Genomic DNA, 24,944 nt, shown 5'->3' with positions numbered 1-24,944 from the left:
TTAAAAGTCTGATTATTTGTCTCTGCTGTCTTTAACTCATAGTGCCTTATTTTTCATGTGCTTTGTGATATTTTGGTTGTGAGCTCATGATCGTTGGAAGATTTTTGTTTGTGGGGATGCTCTGAGGCCTGGATGTAAGTTCCTCCACAGAGGATTTGTTTCTGCATCTGCCAGTAACCTGGACATTCTGTCAATTTCAAACTATGTTTTAAAAAAATTTTTTTCATGGAAATCTTCATGTATATACTAAAATACAGAGAATGGTATAATAATCTCCATGGACTCTGCACTCAGCTTTCAAAATTATGAAGTCATAGCTAGTACTATTTTATCTATACCCCGACTCAGCCACCTACCTACCCACCTCCTCAGATCAAAAAATAAAGCACAATGGAGACATCCTATCTTTGGTTGTTATTGTTGTTTTCTGAGATGGGGTCTCACTCTGTTGCCCAGGCTAGAGTGCGATGGCCTGATCATGGCTCACTGCAGCCTCAACCTCCCACGCTCAGGCAGTCCTCCCACCTCAGCCTTCTGAGTAGCTGTGACCACAGAAACACACCACCAGACCCAGCTAAATTAAAATATTTCTTTGTAGAGATGGGGTCTCCTTATGTTGCCCAGGCTGGTCTTGAACTCCTGGGCTCAAGCGATCCTCCCACTTTGGCCTCCCAAAGTGCTTGGATTATCTATCACCACGCTACCCTGAATGTGCCTGATCTCATCTGATCTTGGAGCTAAGCAAGGTTGGGCCTGGTTAGTACTTGGATGAGAGACCAAAGTGCTGGGATTACAGGCACAAGCCACTGTGCCTGGCCTGACATCCTATCTTTTACCCATAAATTTTTCAGCATGCTTCTTCTCTAAAAACGCTCTTTTTTACAAAAACAAAACAATACCATTTTCACACCAAAAATTTAATATTATCCTTAATATTACCAAATATCAAGTAATTGTTTAAAAGTTCCCAATTATCTCATGATTTTTTCTTTTTTCTTTTTTTGCAGATTGTTGATTTGGTCAAGATCTAAATATATCATAGAGCTCTGGCATGGTGGCTCACACCTGTAATACAAACACTTTGGAAGGCCAAGGTGGGAGGATCACTCAAGCCCAGGAGTTTGAGATCAACCTGGGCAAAAAAGTAAGAACCTGTCTCTACAAAACAATAAAAAATAAAAACTAGTCAGGCATGGAGCATATGCCTGTAGTCTCAGCTAGATGGGAGGCTGAGGCAGGAGACTGAGTCTGCAGTGAGCCGTATTTGCACCACCGCACTCTAGGCTTCAGTGATACAGCAAGATCCTGTCTCAAAAAATAAAACAAAAAATACACACATTGTAACTATAATTGGTTGATATTCATCTTAAATATCTTTTAATTTATGGGTTTCATCCCATCTCTTTATTTTTTTCTCTTGTATCTTATTTTGCGAAAAATTCAGTAGTTTGCCCGCTCTACAGTTTTCTACAGTCTGGTGTTTGCTGATTGCAAGTCTATTATATCATTGAACATACCACCTGTCCCCAATATTTCCCTTAAATTGGAAGTCAGATCTAGAAGTATGTTCAAATTCAGATTAGATTTTCTATCAAGATTGCTTCCTATGTGGGGTTATACTGTTTTCAGAAGGCATGTCAGACTCAGTTTCCTTAGGAAACAGACTGAAGATCTGCGGGCATATTTCTCCCTTTCACTCAAAGCCAATTTGCCCTAATAATTCCTTTTGAGTGGAAGATTTTCACTTTTCTAATTATTTCATGGCCCCTAAGCTTTGTCTTTTGTCCCCTAAATTATGATTCCTGTTGAAACCAAGAGCTCACAGCCACTAGGGAATAGCAAATGTTCCCAGGTCAGCTGTCAGTTTCAGTGTTTTGTATCTCTTAGGATTTGAGCTTTCCATTACATTTGCTTTAGAATTTCTCTCACTTTCTTACAGGGCTACCACATAAAGAATATGACATTATTAAATTCCCCTGCAGTTACATAGAGCAGTGGCTCTACAGTTTATTGGCTGAATTAAGCATTTAAAGAAATGTTTAAATATTTAATACAGTATCTTCAGGTATTTGAACTAAGAGAATTTCTTGGGAAACATGCCATGTGATTGAGAAGTCTCCCAGAGCTGTTTTGCTTTGTTTCATCACTCACTATTCAAATTTTAATTACAAAAATAATACATACTCACTGGAAGAAAAATCAAACAAAATCGAAGCATAGAAAAAATTTAAAGACTCCTTGCTCTTGGTGGTTTGCTTTCTCCCACCAATTTTTGGTGACTTCAATTTTTGTGTTAGACCATTTATGTTCAAAGCAGCCGCATGAAACTTACCCACTATAAGGTGCTGTGAGCACCACAGATTTGAGTACCAGTTCCCATGCTCAAGAAGCCTTCAATTTTGTTGGGGAAATAGATGAAAGAACTGGCTTACAACAGAGAAGTAGATGTTTTAAAGAGTCAGTTTTCCCAGCACTTCGGGAGGCCAAGGTGGGCGGATCACTTGAGGTCGGGAGTTCGAGACCAGCCTGACAAACATGAAGAAACCCCATCTCTATTAAAAATACAAAATTAGCCGGGAGTGGTGGCACGCGCCTGTAATCCCAGCTACTCGGGAGGCTGAGGCAAGAGAATCACTTGGACCCAGGAGGCAGAGGTTGCAGTGAGCCAAGGTCGTGCCATTGCCCTCCAGCCAAGGCCACAAGAGTGAAACTTCGTCTCCAAAAAAAAGAAAAAAAAAAAGAGTCAGTTTAGGGGTCCAACAACAAATGCTTATAAAGATGAAGATAAAACAAAGAACTTTGTGTGCTGAGAGTTATGTAGGGAAGAAATTAAGAAGGTGAGAGTACTGAAAAAATCTGAAGGCAGCCACATAGAGGATGTGGACAAGGCAGGGCACATCATCACAAAGACAAATTCAACCGAAATGCTAAAGGGACAAGTGTATTATGCAAAGTGGTGCCTCCCTCCCCAGAATGAAGGCTTAGTTTCTGTAGTACTCAGCATAGCTGGTCAGAGTCAGAGGTCATTTTCCATTTGTCATTATTTGCCATTTGAAAAAAGTAATCGGACTTTGAATGTAGCTTAAGAGAGCTATGACTATCCAATTTCCTAGGCCAATCTCAGTTAATATGCTAATCAGTTTATCAGATGCAAAAGGCTTGAGCACCACTCCTGTCGCTTTAAGAGTGTGGAAAAATTAGCTACTAGAGACAAGAGGTCAGACAAGTCCTAGAGGTCACATTTGAACTTCTATTCAAACATTGGCATCTCCAGTGTGTGACCTCATCCCAATCTCAAACCTTCTATTTTCTGGGCCTTCAGCCAGTGGGGCTATACACTCATTTCCATGGCCTTAGATTTTAAAGGGTCAAGGTGCGGTATGTGAATCATCCATGATTACATCATTAATAATAAGAACAGCACTGTCCACTCAGCCTCCAATGTTCTCTGAAAAACAATTCATTTCCAAGGTATCAATTTATTCCTTTGTTTTTCATGTATTCATTCAATAATTATTTCCTGAGCATCCACCCAATACTAGGTCCTATGCTATACATTAGAGAGATAGCAGGATCAAGATAAAAAAGGGATCTTATCCCCTAAGTACTATCTAACAAGGGATATTAACAATAAACAGGTAACTAACCAGATATATAAGTGCAAATTGAGGTGAATGCTATGAAGATCAAGAAGATTTTTTTTTTTTAATTTAAAAGATCTGAGAGGGATTTTGGAAATATCCAAATGAATTCATATCAATATGAATATATGTTCAGTTGCAAGTAATGGAATCATGATTAACAATGATTTTAAAAAACAAAGACAGGCCGGGCGCGGTGGCTCAAGCCTGTAATCCCAGCACTTTGGGAGGCCGAGACGGGCGGATCACGAGGTCAGGAGATCGAGACCATCCTGGCTAACATGGTGAAACCCTGTCTCTACTAAAAATACAAAAAACTAGCCGGGCGACGTGGCGGGCACCTGTAGTCCCAGCTACTCGGGAGGCTGAGGCAGGAGAATGGCGTGAACCTGGGAGGCGGAGCTTGCAGTGAGCTGAGATCCGGCCACTGCACTCCAGCCTGGGTGGCAGAGCGAAACTCCGTCTCAAAAAAAAAAAAAAAAAACAAAAAACAAAGACATTTCATTACCTCTCATAAGAAAAATCTGGAAGTAGATGGTTCCAAAATCATGAAAGTGGCTAAACTGCATCATAAATAATCCAGTTTCCTCCTCCTGTCTTTCCCCTCTATTATCCTCCTCAGCATGTTGGCTTTTTGTTCGTGTGCTTCTCACCTCACTGGTCCAAGGCAGCTGCTGCAGCTCCAAGACAGCTGCAGTCAAGGCAGGAAGAAGTAGGTAGGGTCTCTTTACTATCTTATTATAAGAACAAAATCCTTCCCAGAGGCTTCCAAGCAAATATCTCTTTATGTCTCATTGGTCAGAACTGGGTCACATGGCCATCTCTAAACTAACACACATTCATAGAGAATGGGATTTCCAGGCTTGCTTTAGACCATCCATGGTTCATTTCCTACAACTGGAGAAGGGTACCTTCTGCCTGAACATATTGCTGCCCTCATATTATCGAGGTTCCCTAGTAGATGAAAAAGGGGGAGGCCAGGCACACTGACGCACACCTGTAATCCCAGCCACTCAGAAAGCTGGGGCAAGAAGACTGCTTGAGCCCAGGAGTTTGAGTTGTAGTACTCTATGTTCACACCTGTGAAGAGCCCCTGCACTCCCGCCTGGGCAACACAATGAGACCCTGTCTCTAAAAACCTTAAAAACCAGAAAAATGGGGAATGACTGTCTAGTAGACAACAATAGCAGAAATTAAAATTCACAGGACTTGTTCACCAAGTTAATGAGAAAGTGAAGCAGGAAGTAGACTCAAATATCACTCAAAAGTTTCAAGCTTGGAGAACTACAATAATCACAATGCCAAGAACAGATAAAAAGAGAATGTAGGAGGAAAAATCTAGTTTGTGAGACAATAATGAGTTCCACTTTCTTGAGTTTGAGGTGCAATGAGACAGTGTGGTAGAAATGTAGGAGAAGACCACAGGAAAAAGGCTGGACTTAAATGTAGACACTGGAGTCATCCACAGTGAGGTTGGATTTGAAATCACAGGAATAGATAGGACCATTATGGGAGAAAATGAAAACAGAGAAGGAGGACAAGGCTGGAGGAATCTTTGTGAATAGCTACAATTATTAACAGAAGATAGTTAAGATGATGACGTTGCCAAAAAAGGAAAAGGGGAGTGATTAATTACAGTCATCCCCAAATCAAGGGACTATAATGACATGGCAGCCAAGAGGTAAAGTTCCCTAAGGAAAGCAGCAGCCAACATTTCGACTACCACAAAGATGCCAATGATGACAAAGTACTCTTGAAAAATTTCAGGGATGGTACGGACAGAAACCAGATTGTAGGAATAGTAGTTTCAAGTACATTAATTTAATGCTCATGTGCATTCATTTGTATTCCTTTCTGTCTACTCTTTTTTTTTTTTTTCCGACAGGGCCTCACTTGGTCACCTAGGTTGAAGTACAATGGTATGATCATGGCTCACTGCAGCCTTGACTTTCCAAGTTCAAGCAATCCTCCCACCTCAGCCTCCCAAGTAGCATAGCTGGGACCACAGGCACATGCTACCATGCCCAGCTAATTTTTGTATTTTTTGTAGAGACGAGGTTTCACCATGTTGCCCAGGTTGGTCTTGAACCCTGGCTCAAGCAATCTACCTGCCTCAGCCTCCCAAAGTGCTGGGATTATGGGCATAAGCAATTGCACCCAGGTCCAAATAGTTAAAATTAATTGTAAACGCTCAGCAGGAAGAGTACAACTAAGGAAATTAAGAGAGCCAACAAAGCATGAGATGAGAGGGGACAAGGTTGGGGGAGGGGAACACATTCATTTTATAAAGGGATATATATAACCCAAAATCTGCCAAGGAGGTTCCAAGGAAGATGCCAAGATAAAGGGGGAAGAACAGAATCCTGTTCTGGGGATCCATTGTAAGAGTACATAATCTCGGCCGGGCGCGGTGGCTCAAGCCTGTAATCCCAGCACTTTGGGAGGCCGAGACGGGCGGATCACGAGGTCAGGAGATCGAGACCATCCTGGCTAATGCGGTGAAACCCCGTCTCTACTAAAAATACAAAAACTAGCCGGGCGAGGTGGCTGGCGCCTGTAGTCCCAGCTACTCGGGAGGCTGAGGCAGGAGAATGGCGTAAACCCGGGAGGCGGAGCTTGCAGTGAGCTGAGATCCGGCCACTGCACTCCAGCCTGGGCGACAGAGCCAGACTCCGTCTCAAAAAAAAAAAAAAAAAGAGTACATAATCTCACTATGACTAATGGCACATGTACATCCTTTTTTGTGCTGGGTTCAGTTCCATGACATCCTGCAAACTGTGGAAAGTTCAAAAGTCCTGCCAACATGAATGCTTATAAGCACATGTAATTGCATGATAATTCATACATGTGCAGATGAGAATATGGGCTATTAAAGAAGGATATAGGACTCCAAAGGTGACTGAGGCAGGGGCATGAGAACAGCAAAGCCAGTGTTACATGAGGCAGGCATACTAGCTACTTGATAGTTTAACTCCTGACAGCTACCAGGTAAAAGAGATATATAGGTAGCTAAGAGGAAAACAAAAGCAGGCGGCCAGTTTGCTAAGAACCAAAACCAGATTACAGAAGGCTGCCTGGCCTCTAAATTTCACAAAGCCTTTTCGAGACTCCCCTTATACAGAAACACAAATAACTTGTCTGGAATTCCAGAGACTCCTGGTAGGTCAGACTGCAGACAGACACACACAAGTGCCATCATGAGATTAAATCAGGTCACAGAAAGGCCAATGAAAGTACTTTACTTGAAGAAGGAGAAAGCAGGTTTGAGACAAAAGAAAAACCATGAAAAGATGAAGCTGCTAAAAGCACCAGCACCCCTACCCCTGCGTATCTTATTATGTAAGAGCTTGACCTGCCTTATATGTGTGCAACAAACAGAGGAAAATGAACGTGTGTGACCCATATATAAATGTGAATAATATTTAAATAAACTTTATTTCAGTGACCATGTAACATTTAGGAGTCATGTCAGTTACATTTACATGAACTCTCTCTTCTTGATCTCGGAATAACTGCTTCATGTTTAACACCAGGAAATAGATATCTTCATCCACACAAATGTATATGGAAACCTTATTAAGCAATTAACCCAAGCAGGCAAATAAATACCCTCGATGAAGCAGCAGATTAGCAATAAGAGACCGGACACAGTGGCTCACGCCTGTAAGCCCAGTACTTTGGGAGGCCAACACAGACAGATTGCTTGAGCCCAGGAGTTCGAGACTTGCCTGGACAACATGGTGAAACCTTGTCTCTACAAAGATTGTAAAAATTAGCCAGGTGTGGTGTCACATACCTGTAGTCCCAGCTACAGAGGTGGCTGAGGTGGAAGGATCACCTGAGCCCAGGAGGCGGAGGTTGCAGTGAGCCGAGATCGGGCCACTGTACTCCAGCCTGAGGGAAAGAATGAGACCTTGCCTCAAAAAAAAAAAAAAGATTAGCACCAAGAGATACATGGTAGAATATAAGCACCTTAACAGAAGAGAAAATGAGGAGGATAAAAGTTTTTATTGTAGAAAGAAAAGAAATAAGAATTTCTATAGCAGAAACTCATAGTATAAAGGACACATGCTGATGAGGGGGATGATGTTGATACCACCTTGTCATTGACAGGTGCTTTACAACCATTTTCACAAGTCATTGTATATTATTTGACACTCACTCAACTTTATGAAATGCAGAGAACACCTATTAATGTTCCCTGTTAACAAAAGAAAAAGGTGAGGCTTAGAAAGGTTGCCCATGGGCACACAGATAGGAAATGGCAGAAACTAAACTTGGAACTAGATTGACTGTAGGTCCAGTGGTCTGCCTAATCCTCCTAAATACCCAAACATCTGGACTGACTGAGCAGTATTCTTGCCCATCAGCAGAAAACTAGAAAGAGTATATTCCAGATACTATCCCCAGTGCTGGGACTCCATGATTCCAGAGTGCTCACTACCCCCGAACACCCTCTTGATAAACAGCAAGCTCATCCCATCACTGTGTTGTGTGTTTGTGCACATGTGTGGCAGGTGTATACACACCTGTATACTAGAAGTGGTTAGAGGGATGCAGAGCCAATACTTAAGACATGAAGAGTAAATGATGAATATCAGACTAGAGTACTGAAACCTACCTCTCCGTGTAGAAATATCCTTACCTTGCATCAGGTTCCTCTTTGCAGAAAACATTGACATTTCCACGGTGTAGGGGAGCCTGCTGTTGGCTTCCAAAAGCTCTGGCTCCATACCATGCTGTCACGGTAACAGGCCTCCAGTGAGCCATCAAAAACCCAGCTAGAACATTCTGAATACAGCAGTTTGCTTGCCACCAAAACACTAAATTGCAATATTTTATATTTATCTCTATTTAAATTTTAGTTGATGCTGCATAAATGTTAACATGGTCTTAAGCTAATACAATCACAGAAAAGTCTTAATAACACCACACATTGGCACAGTCCCTTGGTGAGTTACGGGTCTGCAAAGCAGGCTCAATGCATGTTTCTCAAGTCACTTAATTAGTCCCCTTTAACTAGGATGTGACATGAAAATGCCACACAGTTTCCCCTCAAGAAATGTATTTCCAGAAGCAATGGCAAGGGACGTATAGGATAATTTGTTAATATTAAAGGTAGAATAAAAGTACTCGGGAATAAAGCAAAGATTTCCAAAAAGGGTCTGGAGAGAGGTTAATAATGTTGGATTTAGTTCTTTTCTGGCCTGAGAAGTAAAAAGTGAGCTTTGTAGGTTCTCAAGCCTCTAAAGTCTTATAAAGCTAAGACCCTGGATTTCCTGGACTTCCTCATGACTGAAACTGCAGCTACTAACATTAAATATGCAGATTTTCCATCTTTCCAGTGGCTGCATAGGAGATTGCCCTGGGCTTCCTGGCAGACTCAGAGTCTGGGAGGTGAGACCAAGGAAGGTGGAGTTGCCCTGGAGGCCAGAGCCTTGACTGTCAACACCACCAACACAGGGAGCCCGGGCTTGAAGATCCAGGCAGAGTGGTGATAAGAGAAACAAAGACCGGCAGTGCCTCTCCTCACGGAACAACTCCTCCAGCTTTCCCAGCTCTGCCCTTCAACTTACTAAGAAAACATGCTGAATTCCTGTCAGAGTGAGAGAGCATCAGACTGAGATTCTGATTTAAAAAACAAGCACAGATAAAGCACAAAGGAAATCTTTTAGAAACAAAGCCTACAATGGTAAACATGTTCAGAATAGCTTTTCTCCTGTAACATCGTGACCTGCATCTAAGCATCTAATAGCCTCCACCCATGCCCTTGCAGCAAGAATCGGAATATTTGTTCCTGTTTTAAAGACACAAATGGTCCTAAGAGCTGATTTTCAAAACTGGGAGGAACAATAGCTCCAACAGCCAATTGCAGCATGCAGACATCTTGACCTTTGCAGGCGGTGTAGAATGATGTGGTACCTACATATCTTTTGGCATCTACTCTTTTGAGATGCTACCTCCCCACTCCTCTTGCCTTATCAGTCTTCCATCACAAGCCAGACTAACTGAAATTCTCAACAATTCCCAACCTACAGAGTGCGATAACCTGACTGCATGTACATTGGTTCCAGACAACTAGGGCAAGACACATTCCTCCCTGAAAGCACCCCCTTGTTCAGGCTCATCATTTATCATCACTAGATGTAGCTTTACTGCCAAAAGATCTACTCTATCTACTCTTGTTTATCCCCCTCCCTCTCTACTATTTATAGTTGATCTAACTTTTTATGAGCTTTGAATAAAACAGAGAATGTGACCTAAGATGTGTTATTAAATGTCCATATACCTAAGATGGGGGAACAGAGAGTAACAGATGGTGACAACATGGGTAAAAATTCCTATCTACTTGGAATAAGGGCAGAATCAAATTTGACTCTAGTTTCACTGAGATTACACTGAAATGTCAGTAGAACAGGCACATTCAAGTGGACCCTTCTTCCAAGCAGATCAGGCCAAGCAATTCTGGCCAATGGGATGTCCATTACACTGCTCACCTGGAAAAGGCAGCCCCCAGCACAAACGCAGCATATTCCTTCACGAGGGGCTCTGTGCTGTTCAGCCCATTGATCACCACTTGAAGACCACCAAAGGAAAGCAGGTCCTGCGCATTGTCCATCTGCAACAGAGCCACTGCTTAGTACAGCATAGCCATCAGGGAAAGGAAAGCTCTTCTTAGAGCCTTTCTTTTGGTGACTATTCAAAAACAAATTAAAAAGGAATGGAAAAAGCAATAACGGCCTTTTTGACTAAGAAAAGGTTTGTAAAAACCAATTTTTTAATACTGTTAAATTTGAGAACTCCTAATTCATCCAACATGATTGATGAGCACCTGCGTGGGAATCAGCGGAAATGACACCTAGCTATTGCTTATGCCAAACATGTCCTGGAAAATTCTAATATCGTAATGAGTCATAAAGCTTACTCCTAATGTACAAGCTGTTAACACAAAGAATCTGGCGTCATCAGCACCACTAAACGGTGCCATGCTTCCTGTTGATGTCCGATCCCAATGGGGACAGTGGAGGCAGATTTTTTAAGCTGATTTTAAATTAGAAGCTAGGGACTAGAAAAAGAGCCCTGTTGTTGGGAGGGGGGTTGCTGTAAGAGTGCTGGGGAGGGGAATAACAAAAGTACCTTTCTCTTGCATCTCAGATTGACTGCATCTGAAGACATTCATGATAAAATATGCAAGAAAATCACTCTCCCAAAGGCTTTCGTCTAAGCCTGTGCTACTGGCTAGTGGCTATGTATCAGACAGTGCAGAACATTTCTGTCATTATATAAAGTTCTATTCAGCAGCACTGGTCTAGGCTATCATTTAAGCACCAAATCCCCAAGTCCAGATTATTTTTTACTCTACAGGGGATCTCATTACCCACGGTTTATTAGTACCTAGAACAAGACGACTCGCTTTCCTCAGAAAGGTCACTGGATCCTGTTTCTACATGTACCCGCTACAGTCTCCCTTGAATATATCTTTGTTGCCACAAAGGCTGCATCTTGCCCACATGCTAATCCCACTCTATCAATCATGAGGAAAACTCAGGAAGCTGAAGCCCAACAACAGTGGCTGCTACCCATTTTTCTCCTCCAGATTCCACAGGGCCCCTTCCCAACCGCGTCCTTGCCTCTCTGAACTAGGAGAGGACTCTGACAGGGAAATCAAGTGTGAGGATTGGTATTTGACTCTGCTAGTGTTTTGTGGTGGCCTAGCTTGTTGTTGCCACTTGAAAGATCATTCATACACATTTGGATGGAATCTCCATGAGAGCAGGGGTTTTGTCTGTCTGTCCACGCTTGTAGCTCCAGGGACTAGGATGGTGCTGAGCATATGGTTAGGTGCTCAATGAATAACTGTTGCACTGATGAGTATGAATTTGATCAGAAAAGAATGTTCCTGAAATAAAGCTCCAGTGTGAATAAAAAGGCAATCTGAGGTATCTGTGCCAACAAAACGAATGGGTCTCTGGTACCACAGACATGAAGTAATGGCTAAACCAGGTTGTGAAGTAAGCATGAAGTCTGCCCTGCCATGTGGCCCCAGGCCATGGACATTTTTCTGCCCCAAACTGTTCCTATGAACAGGAATGACTGGTTGAGCCACAGCCCAGCTAACTAGGGAGACTCAGAGCTGGGTGTTTTGCTGACATAAGCACCTTCCTTCCTTCCCCACATGCTCTGGTTTTACAATATAAGAATTCACTGCCTATTATTTGGTTGTCTTTCCTCTGAGTTTTCTGGATACAAAACTATGGCTCAGAATCCTGTCATACCATGCCTGGAATGGCCACTTATCAAAGCTGGTATGAGTTCCTAGCGGAGCAGCTGCCACTCGGTCAGCTCCAAAGCAACACAGCCCAGAGTCACGGACCTTCTGTTCTAGAGTCAGTTTATCTATTATTATTACAATCATAATTCAGCATGATAGAAATGCCGACATTTATATAAGCACTTCAGCCTTTTGGGGATGTTTTCTCATGATTTATTTCACTAACAGTGAGGAAGAAACGATTCATTCTGCCCAGGGCACATCAAAAGCTGGACCCTCCCTGGTGACATATAGGAGAAACCATGACCACAGCCCAGGTCCACAGCTCCCCATCTGGATCTGGGGCCAAAACTGTTCTCAGGCTGCCTTCGGGGTGGGGTGGGACAGGCAGAGATGAAGAGGAAGAGGGAGTGCAGGAGGGAACTATGTCAACACCCTGGAGGAAAGGAAAGAAGCAGGGCACTGATAAGACGATGAGAGAACAGGAAACAGCGAAGGGGAGAAATGGTGGCACATAGCTGAGGAGACACGTGGGAGAAGGCAAATATACTGCCCCAGGTGGATGGGGTGGATGGAGGCTGCTCCTCATAAATAACTCACCATCTGTTTTCCACACACAAGGTTTTGCTTTTCACATATCCTGTTTAATAATTCAAATATGGCTGTGAGGAAGCCTGGCAGACCTGGTTTGGGTCCTTGGAGCCTACAGCTCCTCAAACCACCATTCAGTGAGTCTAGAATGAGAAGGAACTGGGAAAGTTCCTGGCTAGGAAAGTGCCATCTTCCTTAGAGCTAGTACTACATCACCCCAAGCCCCCATCACAACCAGGACTCGGACCCAGTTGTGTCCTACTTAATCCCCCAGTGAAACCACAACTTAACACTGCTGCATGGCAGCTTGATGCACCAGCCCTTCCAATCAAAATACCAATGATCCAGAACATTTCTCTGCCAAAAGACAAATTTGACTTCTGCCAGGGACTGATTTTGGGATGACCTTAGGATGGGTCTGGTGAGGTGGCCTGTGAAAGCAGAATGGGGATGTCACCTTAGGGAAGACACTGCCAAGTGACAAAGGGCCTACAAGGGAAAACAAAAAACTTTGCTGGGGCAATGCTAGCCCAAGCCTCCTGTGGACTCACGCCCTTCCAGGTATGATAAGCTCTCTGGTCATTTTGGTGTTTCATGTGCAAGAGCCCATAGTGACCTGATACCTAAAGATTCATCCCAGTATGTTAAGATGAGAAAAAATAGAAGCTATCAACATCAAAGGAGGACTGAGTTGGCAAATAACCCCTTGTATCCTTAATCCTTTAAATATCTCTAATGGAAAAACTGTTGGAGTTTTTGGTTTTTACCCTGGAGAGTAAGACTGGAAAGGGGAAAGAGAACCAAGGTTTATTTTTTTTCTCTAAGAGGATCAGAGTCCTGCTATTTGAGGCCTGAGAAAGAGTTATGAGCAGAGAAAGAAGATGAAGAAGCTGCCCCATCATTCCTGCGGACACAGTGCATACTCATCCTTTCACCACAGACACTGGCAAAATCCTAAAGGAAGAAAGCATGTGTTTTAGCCCAGTTTATAGAGAACAAGGGCGCTGTCGTGCATGGGAGGACATTGAGGATCTATGTCTTGACAAGGATCTCAAACAAGCCTTTGATTATGATTACACAGCCTCTCCTGGGCCACTGTTGTCCCTAGTCTGGATTACTGCAATAGCCTCCTATATGGTCTCTGCTTCTACCAAGCCCCCCACCTGCAGCCTAATTCTCAACACGGCAGCTGGAGGAATCCTTTTAAAAGTAAGTCACATCACGTCATTCTTCTGCTCAATATCCTTCAATAATATCCAAGTTCACTTTTTTCCATGGCCTACAGGCCCTGTATATTCTTCCTCCCATTGTCTCTCTGAGCTCCATCTACTTCTCCTCTCCCCACTCTCAGCTCCAGCTGATTCAAACACACTAGGCATGTTCCCACCACCGGGCTCCTGCACTTGCTGTTCCTCCAGCCAGAGATGCCCCTTCTCAATGCTGCCAGTTCCGATCTCACCGTAGTTTTTATATTTCTACAATATTTATCACCTACAAACATATTACTTATAATTACTTGTTTCTTATGTTTGTCTATCTGCTTCTGCTAGAAGGTTAAGCCCTAATTTTGTTCACAGACGTACCTCAAGTGCCTAGAACAGTGCCTGGGAGTTAGCAGACACTTTATTTATTTATTGAATAAATCAGTGGCTTTTATTGGCTCCTCGTTAGCTCCACCTTTTGAGCTTAATTCAAAAGGTATCAGTTGCCTTTGAGAAACAGAGTGGCCAAAAGTTTTAGAGCACAGAGTTTAGGGTCAGACAGAGCTTACTGCAAATTCCAGCTCTACCACTCACTAGGCTGGATGATCTTGAGCAATTACATAATCTCTCTGTGCCTCATTTTCCTCGGTTACAAAATGGGATTAATAGTGGTACGTACTCATAGGGAAGCCATGGAAGTCAATGAATTAATGCGTACAGAGCACCTGAAGCAGTGCCTGGTATGTAATAACACTCAACAAATATTAGTTATTATAAGTCTGATCAGTTGCTTCCCTGCTTCAAACTCTTCAATGGTTTTTAGGATCAAGGCTAAAATCATAAAGAGCATGGTATCTCCAACCTCACCTCTCCAACCCCCAAACCTTCCCACTTCATCTGTGTTCCCCTCCAGGCCACTGTGCTCCAGTCACTCCAATCTTTTCCAGGCCCTCAATCTCACCAAGCTCTTCCCTGCCCTAGAATCTCTGCACATGTTGTTTCCTCTAGCTGGAATGCTCTAATCTAAGGGTTGGCAAACTTTTTCTAAAGGGCCTGGTAGTAAATATTTTTGACTTTGTGAGCCATATGGTTTCTGTCACAACTACTCAATTCTGCCATTGTAGCATAAAAACACCAATAAACAATGCATGAACAAATAGGGGTCGCTGTGCTCCAATAAAAGTTTATTTAGGAAAGGAGGTGTTGGGCCAGATTTGACCTATGGGCAGTAGTTTGCCATCTCCTACTCTAGTACCCTCTCTTCACCCAGCCAACCCCAATCATCCTATAACACTCGGCCTAAATGTCACATCCTCTGAGAAGCCTCCTTTATTGTCCATGACTAGGCTCTAAGACATCACCCTCTGGAGCCCTCATTACAATCTTAAATTATCTCATTATTTAATTAATTTGTTCAATTTTTCATTATTCAGTTACTTCCTCTTCCAGGCTATACGCTACATAACAAGGACTATGTCTATTTTATCTCTGCGGTACCCTCAGAGGTACTAAAGAAGGTAACACTCTACATGAAAAAGAGGTTGAGGTTGGCTGGCCAGGCACGGTGGCTCATGCTTATAATCCCAGCACTTTGGGAGGACAAGGTGGGTAGATCACTTGAGGTTAGGAGTTCAAGATCAGCCTGGTCAACATAGTGAAACCCTGTCTCTATCAAAAATACTAAAAATTAGCTGGACATGGTGGTGCACGCCTGTAATCCCAGTTGCTTAGAAGGCTGAGGCAGGAAAATAGCTTGAACCCAGGAGGTGGAGGTTGCAGTGAGCCGAGATCGTGCCACTGCACTCCAGGCTGGGCGACCAAGTGAGACTCCGACTCAGACAAAAAGAGAAAAAGGGGTTGGCTCTAGCCTCTAAGACTGTATCTTACTACAAAAGACAATAAGCCTAGATTAAAAATAGTCTGTGCTCTGCGAGAGAACTAAAGATGCTGATGCTATTTTCTTAGGGCTTGTGGGGGGGGGATTTATTTTTGGAGCTGTTAAAAGTCTGACTTATGGATAAAGAAATACAGTACCTGATGGACATAATATTCAAGATCAAAGAGCGCAGCAATCTTCTCTTCCAAACTGGAGCTGGAACTATTGAACTTGTTGATCAGCCGTACCATGATCTGCATGTCAGTCTCAATGACAACATTCAGCTCATTGAAGTCTTTCTTCAGTTCCTCAATGGGGCGGAAGAGCCGCTTTACCTCAGCCTGCCTTGCCTAAGGAGAGCAGCAAAGAGATGATTAAAATGGTTGGAGACATCTCCCCAAGATGTCTGTGGGCTACCATGGATGCCCATCCCCAAAAAACTGCTGCTCCAAGACTCACAGTCTTCTCTAATCTACACTATCAAAAATACTAATACTTTCTAAGATGCCCAGAGAAGAGAGCCCTCAAAATCTACCTATATAGGCCTCTGCTCTAAAAACACACTCAAGATGTTCCAAGGTTCACTTATTCAAGTCCGATTTCCAACGTTCAGGAAGAATAGAAAGGCTTCTTGTCACAACCACTGAGTTAAGGGGAAGTAATGCAAGTTCATCTTCAACCCCAAACCACACATGAAACAGCTGAGACCTAAGGTAGAATAACCCACACCCTGCTTCTCCACTTTTCACAAACATAGACTATCTTGGCCTTGCCCTACCCAACCCAACAACATTTTAGGGAAACTTGGACATAGAAAACTATGGGTAAGAGCTGTCAGAGCAGGAGCAATTTGCTGATGAAAATTAAATCACTGTCATTACTGTCAACCTAACCACAGGTATACAATTTGTTCAACTGTTTGATATGGCGAAATTACTATATGTACTATACTCGAATCTCAAACAATTTTCTCTCAATCCCTCCCCACCCCACTCACATATAAAAATTTTTAAATGAAGTTACATTAGAGGTGAACAAAAGACTTTAATTAAATATTTTATACATGTGACACTGTTTTCTTCCCAATTTGAGAGGATAGTGTCTATAGAGTCTGAAAAGTCATGGTGGTTTATGTATCTGTCTTCCAAGAAAAATTAAAAGGCACAGATATTTATAAAAAGCCGGATGATGAACAGCTGTCAGCTCCAAATTGCTCATCTATTACCTATGGGTTTTTCTCCCCAGTTATAAGCACTCCATAGAAACACCAACCAAAGAAATGAATCAGCCTCTCTTAAAAAAGACCAAGCTCCTAGCGGAGCAATCACATCCATGGGGCGCCACATTCTGATTCTCTGGGCTAAAACAACATGAGATGCTCTCCCTGCACCCAGCTAGAGGTCTCTGGATGGCTGCCAAAGCCAAGCAAAGAGGTCTGGGAAGGCTGAGTCACTTTCTAGAGCTGTGAGATGATAGGCAAGTGAGCACAATAAGAAACTAGTGACATCTGTCTCACAAAAACTATGTGTGCCTGACTCTCAAGAAGGCCTTAAAAAAAAACTTTTTGGCCAGGCACAGTGGCTCATGCCTGTAATCCCAGCACTTTGGTAGGCTGAGGCAGGCAGACCATGAGGTCAGGAGTTCCAGACCAGCCTGACCAATATTGTAAAACCCCATCTCTACTAAAAATACAAAACTTAGCTGGGCATGGTGCCGCGCACCTGTAATCCCAGCTACTCAGGAGCCTGAGGCAGGAGAATCGCTTGAACCCAGGAGGCGGAAGCTGCAGTGAGCCAAGATTGCACCACTGCACTCCAGCCTGAGCGACAGAGCGAGACTCCATCTCAAAAAAACAAAACAAAACAAACAAACAAAAACCTTTTACTTTGAAATAATTATAAATTCTCAGGAAATAACAAAAATAGTACAGAGAGTGTCATGTACCCTTCGTCCAGCTTCCCTCAATGTTAACATTTTACATAAGGATATTACAATGTCAAAATCAAGAAAAGGACACAGGTACCATACTGTTAACTAGACTAAACACCTTGTTCGGATTTCGCCAGTTTTTACATGTACTCATTTACATGTATGTGTGTGTGTGTATCATTCTACGTAATTTTACCTGAGATGTAGACTTGTATAACTACCAGAACAATCATGCTAGAGAACTGTCCCACCACAATCACATAATCTACTATGTGCTACTCCTTTATAGCTATACTTTATCCTCCCATTCTATTCTCTTATGTCCCTGTGCCCTGGTTGTCACTAATTTGTTCTCCATCTTTATAATTCTGGCATTTAAAAAATGTTATATATACTGTGGCTCATGCCTGTAATCCCAGAACATTGGGAGGCCAAGACAGGTGGACAACTTGAGCTCCAGGCGTTCCAAACCAGCCTGGGCAATACATGAGACTCCATCTGTACTTATATTGTTTAAATTCTATTTTTTAAAAAAGAGAACTGGCCAGCAAAGATCAAAGTGCAGCAAATAAATGAAAGGTGGTAACTTTGGCAATGAAATTTGAATTGAATGTACATGGAGTTATAGAAGAGATGGTTGACTGTGGGAATGTTAACACTGCCACTGTTTGATAAGCTCTAGATGTGCAGACAGAGGAACTTAGCAAAGGCAAACTTACAGACACAAATTAGGAAAGTGATAAAAAGGATGAAATGAGAATGGCAAAAAACCTCACATTACAGGAACTCTCTGTAAAATTTCACAACATTGAAAGTACAAAGGGTGAAATGTTGGAGGCTCATCCATACTTAGAAAGAAGTATGATAATTAGCCAAGACAGAAAAGATGCTTGTTCTATGTCATACTTTTTTTTGGAGTCAGGGTCTCACTCTATTGCTCAGGTTGAAGTGCGATGGTACAATCACAGCTCACTGCAGTCTCACCCTCCTGGACTCAAGTGATCCTCCCACCTCAGCCTGAGTAGTCAGGACTACGAGCACAAGTCACACAGAAAACTAAAAAACTGGCTGGGTATGGTGGCCCACATCTGTAATGTCAGCACTCTGAGAGGCTGAGGTGGGTGGATTGCTTGAGCCAGGAGTTCGAGACTAGCCTGGGCAACATGGCGAAAACCCGTATCTACAAAAAACACAAACATTATTTGAATTTTTTGGCCAGGCACAATGGCTCATGCCTGTAATCTCAACACTTTGGGGGATCGAGGCAGGCGAATCACTTGAGGCCAGGAGTTCAACAGTCTGGCCAACTAGAGAAGGTGAAACTAGAGAGAAGACGAAACCCCTTCTCTATTAAAAATACAAAAATGAGCCAGGCATGGTGGCATACATCTGTAACTTGGGAGGCTGGGGCAGAAGAATCACTTGAACCTGGGAGGCGGAGGCTGCAGTGAGCCAAGATCACACCACTGTACTCCTGTGTGGGTGACAGAGCAAGACTGTCTCAAAAAAAAAAAAAAAATTATATTTTTGGTGTGGCATGGTGGCACACACCTGTAGTCCCAGCCACCCGGGAGGCTGAGGTGGGAGGATTACTTGAGCTGTAATCCTGCCATTGCACTCCAACCTGGGTGACAGAGACCCTGTGAAAGAAAGACAGAAAGACAGAAAGAAAGAAAGAGAGAGAGAGAGAAAAGAAAGAAAGAGAGAGAGAGAGAGAAAGAGAGAGAAAGAGAAAGAGAGAGAAAGAGAAAGAAAGAAAGAAGAGAGAGAGAGAGAGAAAGAAAGAAAGAAAGAAAGAAAGAAAGAAAGAAAGAATGAATTTTTTTTTTTGTAGAAAAATACTTTTTTTATTTGTAGAAAACACAGACCATTTCTGGGCTATGTTGCTCAGGCTAGTCTCAAACTCCTAGAATCAAGTGATCCTCCCAAAGTGCTAGGAATGCAGGTGTGAGCCATTGCGCCCAGCATAATTCTAAATGTTTTAAATTATAGTGTACTAAATAAATATTAGTATTGCTTTTCCATTTCTATATATACTTAAAACCAATAGCAATGTAGTTGTTTTAACGTCTGGCAAAACAGTTTAAGGATCATGGAACAATCATAATTTTTCCCTTGATTATGTTAAGATTGTTTTGCATAGTTTCAGTGTGCACATTTTTACAATTCCATATAACATAAAATGAGGACTGCTGGTATATGATATGTAAATATTTCCTTCCAGTAGTGTATCTTCCGATCATCTTAACAGGGTATTTCACAAAACAAAACATTTTAATTTTGATGAAGTCCAATTTATCAATTTTTTCTTTTATAAATCTTGCATTTGGTGCCATGTCATAAGAACTCTTTACCTGGTCCTAGTTTCCAAAGATTTTCTATGTTTCATTCTAAAAGTTTTTTTTCTTCTTAGTTTCACACTTTACATTTAAATCTATGATCTATTTTGCATTAATTTTTTTAAAGGTACAAGGTTTAGGTGACAGCTCATTTTTTGCTTATGGATGCCCACTATTTGTTGAAAAGACTGTTTGTCTTCCATTGAATTACTTTTGTACCTGTCAAAAATCAATCAGGTATATTAGTGTGGGTCTGTTTCTGGGTTCTCTACTCTGTTTCATTGATCTATGATTCTTTCTCTCCACCAATACCACATTGCCTTGATTACTATAGCTATAGAGTAAGCCTTAAAATCAGGCAGTGTGTTTTCTTCCACTTACTCTTCTTTTTAAAATTTCAGCTATTCTAGTTCCTTCAACTGTCCATACAAACTTTAGAATAAGCTTATCTACAAAAAAACTTGCTGAAATTTTGATAGGAATTGCACTAAACTTATAAATTTAGAGAGAGTTAACATTTTTACTATGTTGAGTGTTTCAATCCATAGACACAGTATGTCACTCCATTTAATTAAGTCTTCTTTGATTTAACTCCGTCATCATCTTTCACCCAACTTTTATACTTTTGAGCATACAGATCTTATATCTGTCTTGTTAGATTTATTCCTAAATATTTCATTTTTAGGGGAGTAACTGTAAATGGTACATACGCTTTTAATTTCAATTGCCAAATATTCTTTGTTAGTATGTAGAAATACAATTGATTTGTGTTGTCTGTATATCTTTTTTTTTTTTTTTTTTTTTTTTGAAGCGGAGTCTCGCTCTGTCACCCAGGCTGGAGTGCAGTGGCGCGATCTCGGCTCACTGCAACCTCTGCCTCCCGGGTTCACGCCATTATCCTGCCTCAGCCTCCCAAGTAGCTGGGACTACAGGCGCCCACCACCACGCCTGGCAAATTTTTTGTATTTTTAATAGAGACGGGGTTTCACCGTGTTAGCCAGGATGGTCTCGATCTCCTGACCTAGTGATCCACCCGCCTCGGCCTCCCAAAGTGCTGGGATTACAGGCGTGAGCCACCGCGCCCAGCCTTGTTGTCTGTGTATCTTGTGACATTGCTGAACTCACTTATTAATTCTAGAAGGCTTTTCTTTGGAGGCTCTTTGGGAGTTATACATTAGACAATCATGTCATCTGGAAAATGAGACAGTTTTATTTTTTCCTTTCCTTGCCTTACTGCATTGGCTATGACTGTGTTGAATGAGTGTTAAGAGTGAACACCCTTGCCTTGTTTCTGACCTCAGTGGCAAAGCATTCAGTCTTCCACTGTTAAGTATAATATTCCATGCAGACTTTTTGTAAATGCTCGTTATCAAGTAAGGTTTCTATTCCTAGGTTTCTGAGTGATCATGAATGGGTACTGAATATAGTCAAATGCTCTTCGTGTATTAAGTGACATATGATGATGTGATTTTCTTCTTTAGCCTACTGATATGGTGGGTTATACTGATTATTTTTTGCACACTGAACCAATCTTGCATTCTGGTAATAAAACCCATGTGGTTATAATGCATAATTCTTTTTACATGTTGCTGGATTTGATTGGCTACATTTTGGTGAGGATTTTTGCTTCCATGTTCATGAGGAATGTCGCTGTGTAGTTTATTTTGTACTCTGTCTGGTTCAGGTTATTAGTGTGATACTGGCCTCATAAAGTAAGTTGGGAAGTATTCCTCCCTCTTACATTTTCTGGAAGAAATTGTGAAGAATTGATGCTAATTATTTTTAAATGTTTGGTTAATACCTCCAGTGAAACTATCTGAACCTGGGGACTTATTTTATAGAAGGTTTTTCACTACAAATTCAGTTTTTTTTTTTTTTTTATGGTTATAGGACTACTCATATTATTTCATATTGGGTAAATCTGGACAATATGCGCTTATAAAAGAGCTGGACTATTTCATGCAAGTTATCAAATTTATATGCATAGAGTTGTTCACAGTATTCTCTTACTGTATTTTCCTTTTAATGTCTACAGGATCTGTAATGATATTCCTGGTTTCATTCTTGATATGGGTAATTTTTATCTTAGTGCTTTATGTGTTTGTCAGTCTTGTGGGTTTCTTGTTTATGTTTTTATTTTGTTTTGTTTTTTGCTTTTCAGATGAAGTCTCGCTCTGTGGCTCAGGCTGGAGTGCAGTGGTACAATCTCGGCTCACTGCAGCCTCCAATTCCTGGGCTCAAGTGATTCTCCTGCCTCAGTCTCCCAAGTAGCTGGGACTACAAGCATGCACCACCATGCCTGACTCTTTTTTTGTACTTTTAGTAGAGAAGGGGTTTCACCATGTTGGCCAGGCTGGTCTCGAACTCCTGACCTCAGGTGATCTGCCCGCCTTAGCCTCCCAAAGTGCTGGGATTATAGGTGTGAGCCACCGTGCCCAGCCATGTTTGTCAGTCTTGATAGAAGTTTATCACCTTCTGGTTTCACTGATTTTTCTCTGATGTTTTTATGTTTTCAATTTCATTGATTTCTTTTTTTTTTTTTTTTTTTTTTTTGAGGCAGAGTCTCGCTCTGTCGCCCGGACTGGAGTGCAGTGGCTGGATCTCAGCTCACTGCAAGCCCCGCCTCCCGGGTTTACGCCATTCTCCTGCCTCAGCCTCCCGAGTAGCTGGGACTACAGGCGCCCACCACCTCGCCCGCTAGTTTTTGTATTTTTAGTAGAGACGGGGTTTCACTGTGTTAGCCAGGATGGTCTCGATCTCTTGACCTCGTGATCCGCCCGTCTCGGCCTCCCAAAGTGCTGGGATTACAGGCTTGAGCCACCGCGCCCGGCCAATTTCATTGATTTCTGCTCTTTATTTCCTTCCTTCTGCTTGCTCTGAGCTTGTTTTAATCATCTTTTCCTAGTTTCCTGAAGTAGGACCTTCCATTATAGGTATGAGACCTTACTTCTTCTCTAATATAAGCAAATTTCCCTTCCAGTTCTAGTTGGAGCCTGCATATTTTGATAAATTGCATTTTCATTTTTAATCAGTTCAATGTATCTTTTTTTTTAACCTCCCCTGAGATTTCCTCTTTGACTTGACTGTTTGGAGATCTTCTTCCTATCTACGGCTGGTTTTTAGTTTGATTCCATTATAATGAGAGAACATACTCTGCCTAATTTCAGTTCTTTTAAAATTGTTGAGATTTGATTACTCAGGATACACTCTATGTTGAGAAGTGTTTCATGGACACTTGAAAAGAATGTATATTCTGCTGTTGTAGAATGGAATGTTCCATAAATGTCAATTAAATTTTTCTGGTTGAAGGTGTTATTCAGCTCTTTGATATCTTTACTGATCTGTTGTCTAGTAGTTCTAGCAATTCTGAGAAAGGGATGCTGAAGTCCCCAACTGTAATAGTGGATTTGTCTGTTTCTTTCTTTTAGTTCTGTTAGTTTTTGCTTCAGGTATTTTTATATACAAATAAAAGTGGTACATACACATTTAGAATTACTGTATATTTCAGTGGATTGGCCCTTTTATCATTATATAAATTGCTCTTGTTCCTAATAATTTCCTTTAATCTAAAGTCAACTTTGATATTAATACAGTAACTCCTGCTTTTTAATTAATATCTGTATGATATACTTTCTATTCTTTTACTTTCAACCTACTGTCTTTACCATTATATTTGAATTTCTTGTAGAAAGTATCTTTTTAAAATTCACTTAAAAATTCATTATGAAAATCTGTTTAATTGGTATATTTAGACCAGTTATAAAACATTTTACAATTATTATACATTTATGTTTTAATGTAATATTTTTATATGTTAGAGCTTAAATCCACCATTTTATTAACTTTTTTGGTTTCCTCCAGTTTTTGTTTCTCTGTTTCCTGTTTCTCACCTTCCTGTGATAAACCAAGGTACATTTTATATTATAGAATTCCATTTTGGATTACCTATGCTTTTGAGAATAACTGTTTATGTAGTTTTTAATAATGATTGTTCTAAGTATTATAATATACATAAGTAACATCATAATCATAACTGGTATCAATGTTTTATCACTTTGAGTGAAATGTAGAAATCTTATCTCCAATTATGTTTAATCCTTTCCTCCTTCTAATTGTCTTCAAAATTCCTCACTATACATTCAGAAACAGATCATGTCATAATTTTTGCTTCAACTATCAAACAATTTTAAAAACTCAAAAACATATGCATGCATGTGTCTTTATAACAGAACAATTTCTATTCCTTTGGGTATATACCCAGTAATGGGATTGCTGGGTCGAATGGTATTTCTGTCTTTAGGTCTCTGAGGAATTGCCACACTGTTTTCCATAATGGTGGAATTATTTTTGACTTTTTAACAACAGTCATTATAGTTGGTGTGAGATGGTATCTCATTGTGGTTTTGATTTGCATTTCTCTAATGATCAGTGATGTTGAGCTTTTTTTCATACCATTGCTGTCTACATGTATGTCTTCCTTTGAAAAGTGTCTGTTTATGTCCTTTGCCCACTTTTCTTTTAGTTGTCAAATTATCCTTTATTGAAATATTTTCCTTTGTGCTTAAATAGCTGGGCATTCCACTGCACCACTGTTGATGTCATCTATGATGTCATGAAGGTGACAGCCATCAACACTGCAGCCCACAAACTGAGCAGTCCCCAGGATCTCTTTAATGGTTCTAGAGAGTTCTCTGGCTAAAGATTGGTGCCACATCTGTCAAGTAATCTTGACAATCGCATCAAAAGTGATATTTCCACTGTGTTTAACGTTTTTGTGTTTCTGTCTCTTGGCAGTTCCTTGAGGGCTTTGATGATCAGGGCAGAAGCAGAAGGTACTACCTCAATCTGGGCCTGTCTGTTCTGAATGGTCAGTTTCACTGTAATCCTCAGACCCTTCCAGTCGCCGGCTGCCTTGGCGATATCATCACCAACCTTTTTTGGAGACAGACCCAGAGGGCCAATCTTGGGGGCCAGTGCCAGATACCAGCAATGATGCCAGTGCCAGCACAGACATGGCACCCACTTCACCCTCTGTGCACCTCAGGTATACAACTTTTTTTTTTTTTTTTGAGACAGAGTCTTGCTCAGTCGCCG

The 24,944-nt window shown here is 41.4% G+C and overlaps 1 protein-coding gene across 2 annotated transcripts in view; it reads right to left on the bottom strand.

Annotated features, from left to right (window-relative positions):
* SIL1 (SIL1 nucleotide exchange factor) overlaps nt 1–24,944 on the bottom strand; it is a 242,832-nt gene that overhangs the window by 57,535 nt on the left and 160,353 nt on the right. For both annotated transcript variants that reach the window (XM_033181075.1, XM_033181076.1), the window contains exons 6-7: nt 15,741–15,932; nt 10,139–10,260 (exon numbers count right to left, since the gene is read on the bottom strand). In XM_033181075.1, the coding sequence (XP_033036966.1) occupies nt 10,139–10,260; nt 15,741–15,932 (314 nt within the window). The remainder of the gene's footprint in view (nt 1–10,138; nt 10,261–15,740; nt 15,933–24,944) is intronic.

Source organism: Trachypithecus francoisi, unplaced genomic scaffold (genome assembly GCF_009764315.1).
Source record: "Trachypithecus francoisi isolate TF-2019V2 unplaced genomic scaffold, Tfra_2.0 Lachesis_group2, whole genome shotgun sequence".
Classification (NCBI taxonomy): domain Eukaryota; kingdom Metazoa; phylum Chordata; class Mammalia; order Primates; family Cercopithecidae; genus Trachypithecus; species Trachypithecus francoisi.
The sequence above is the reverse complement of the archived record's forward strand: the minus strand, read 5'-3'. Positions and strand labels throughout refer to the sequence as shown.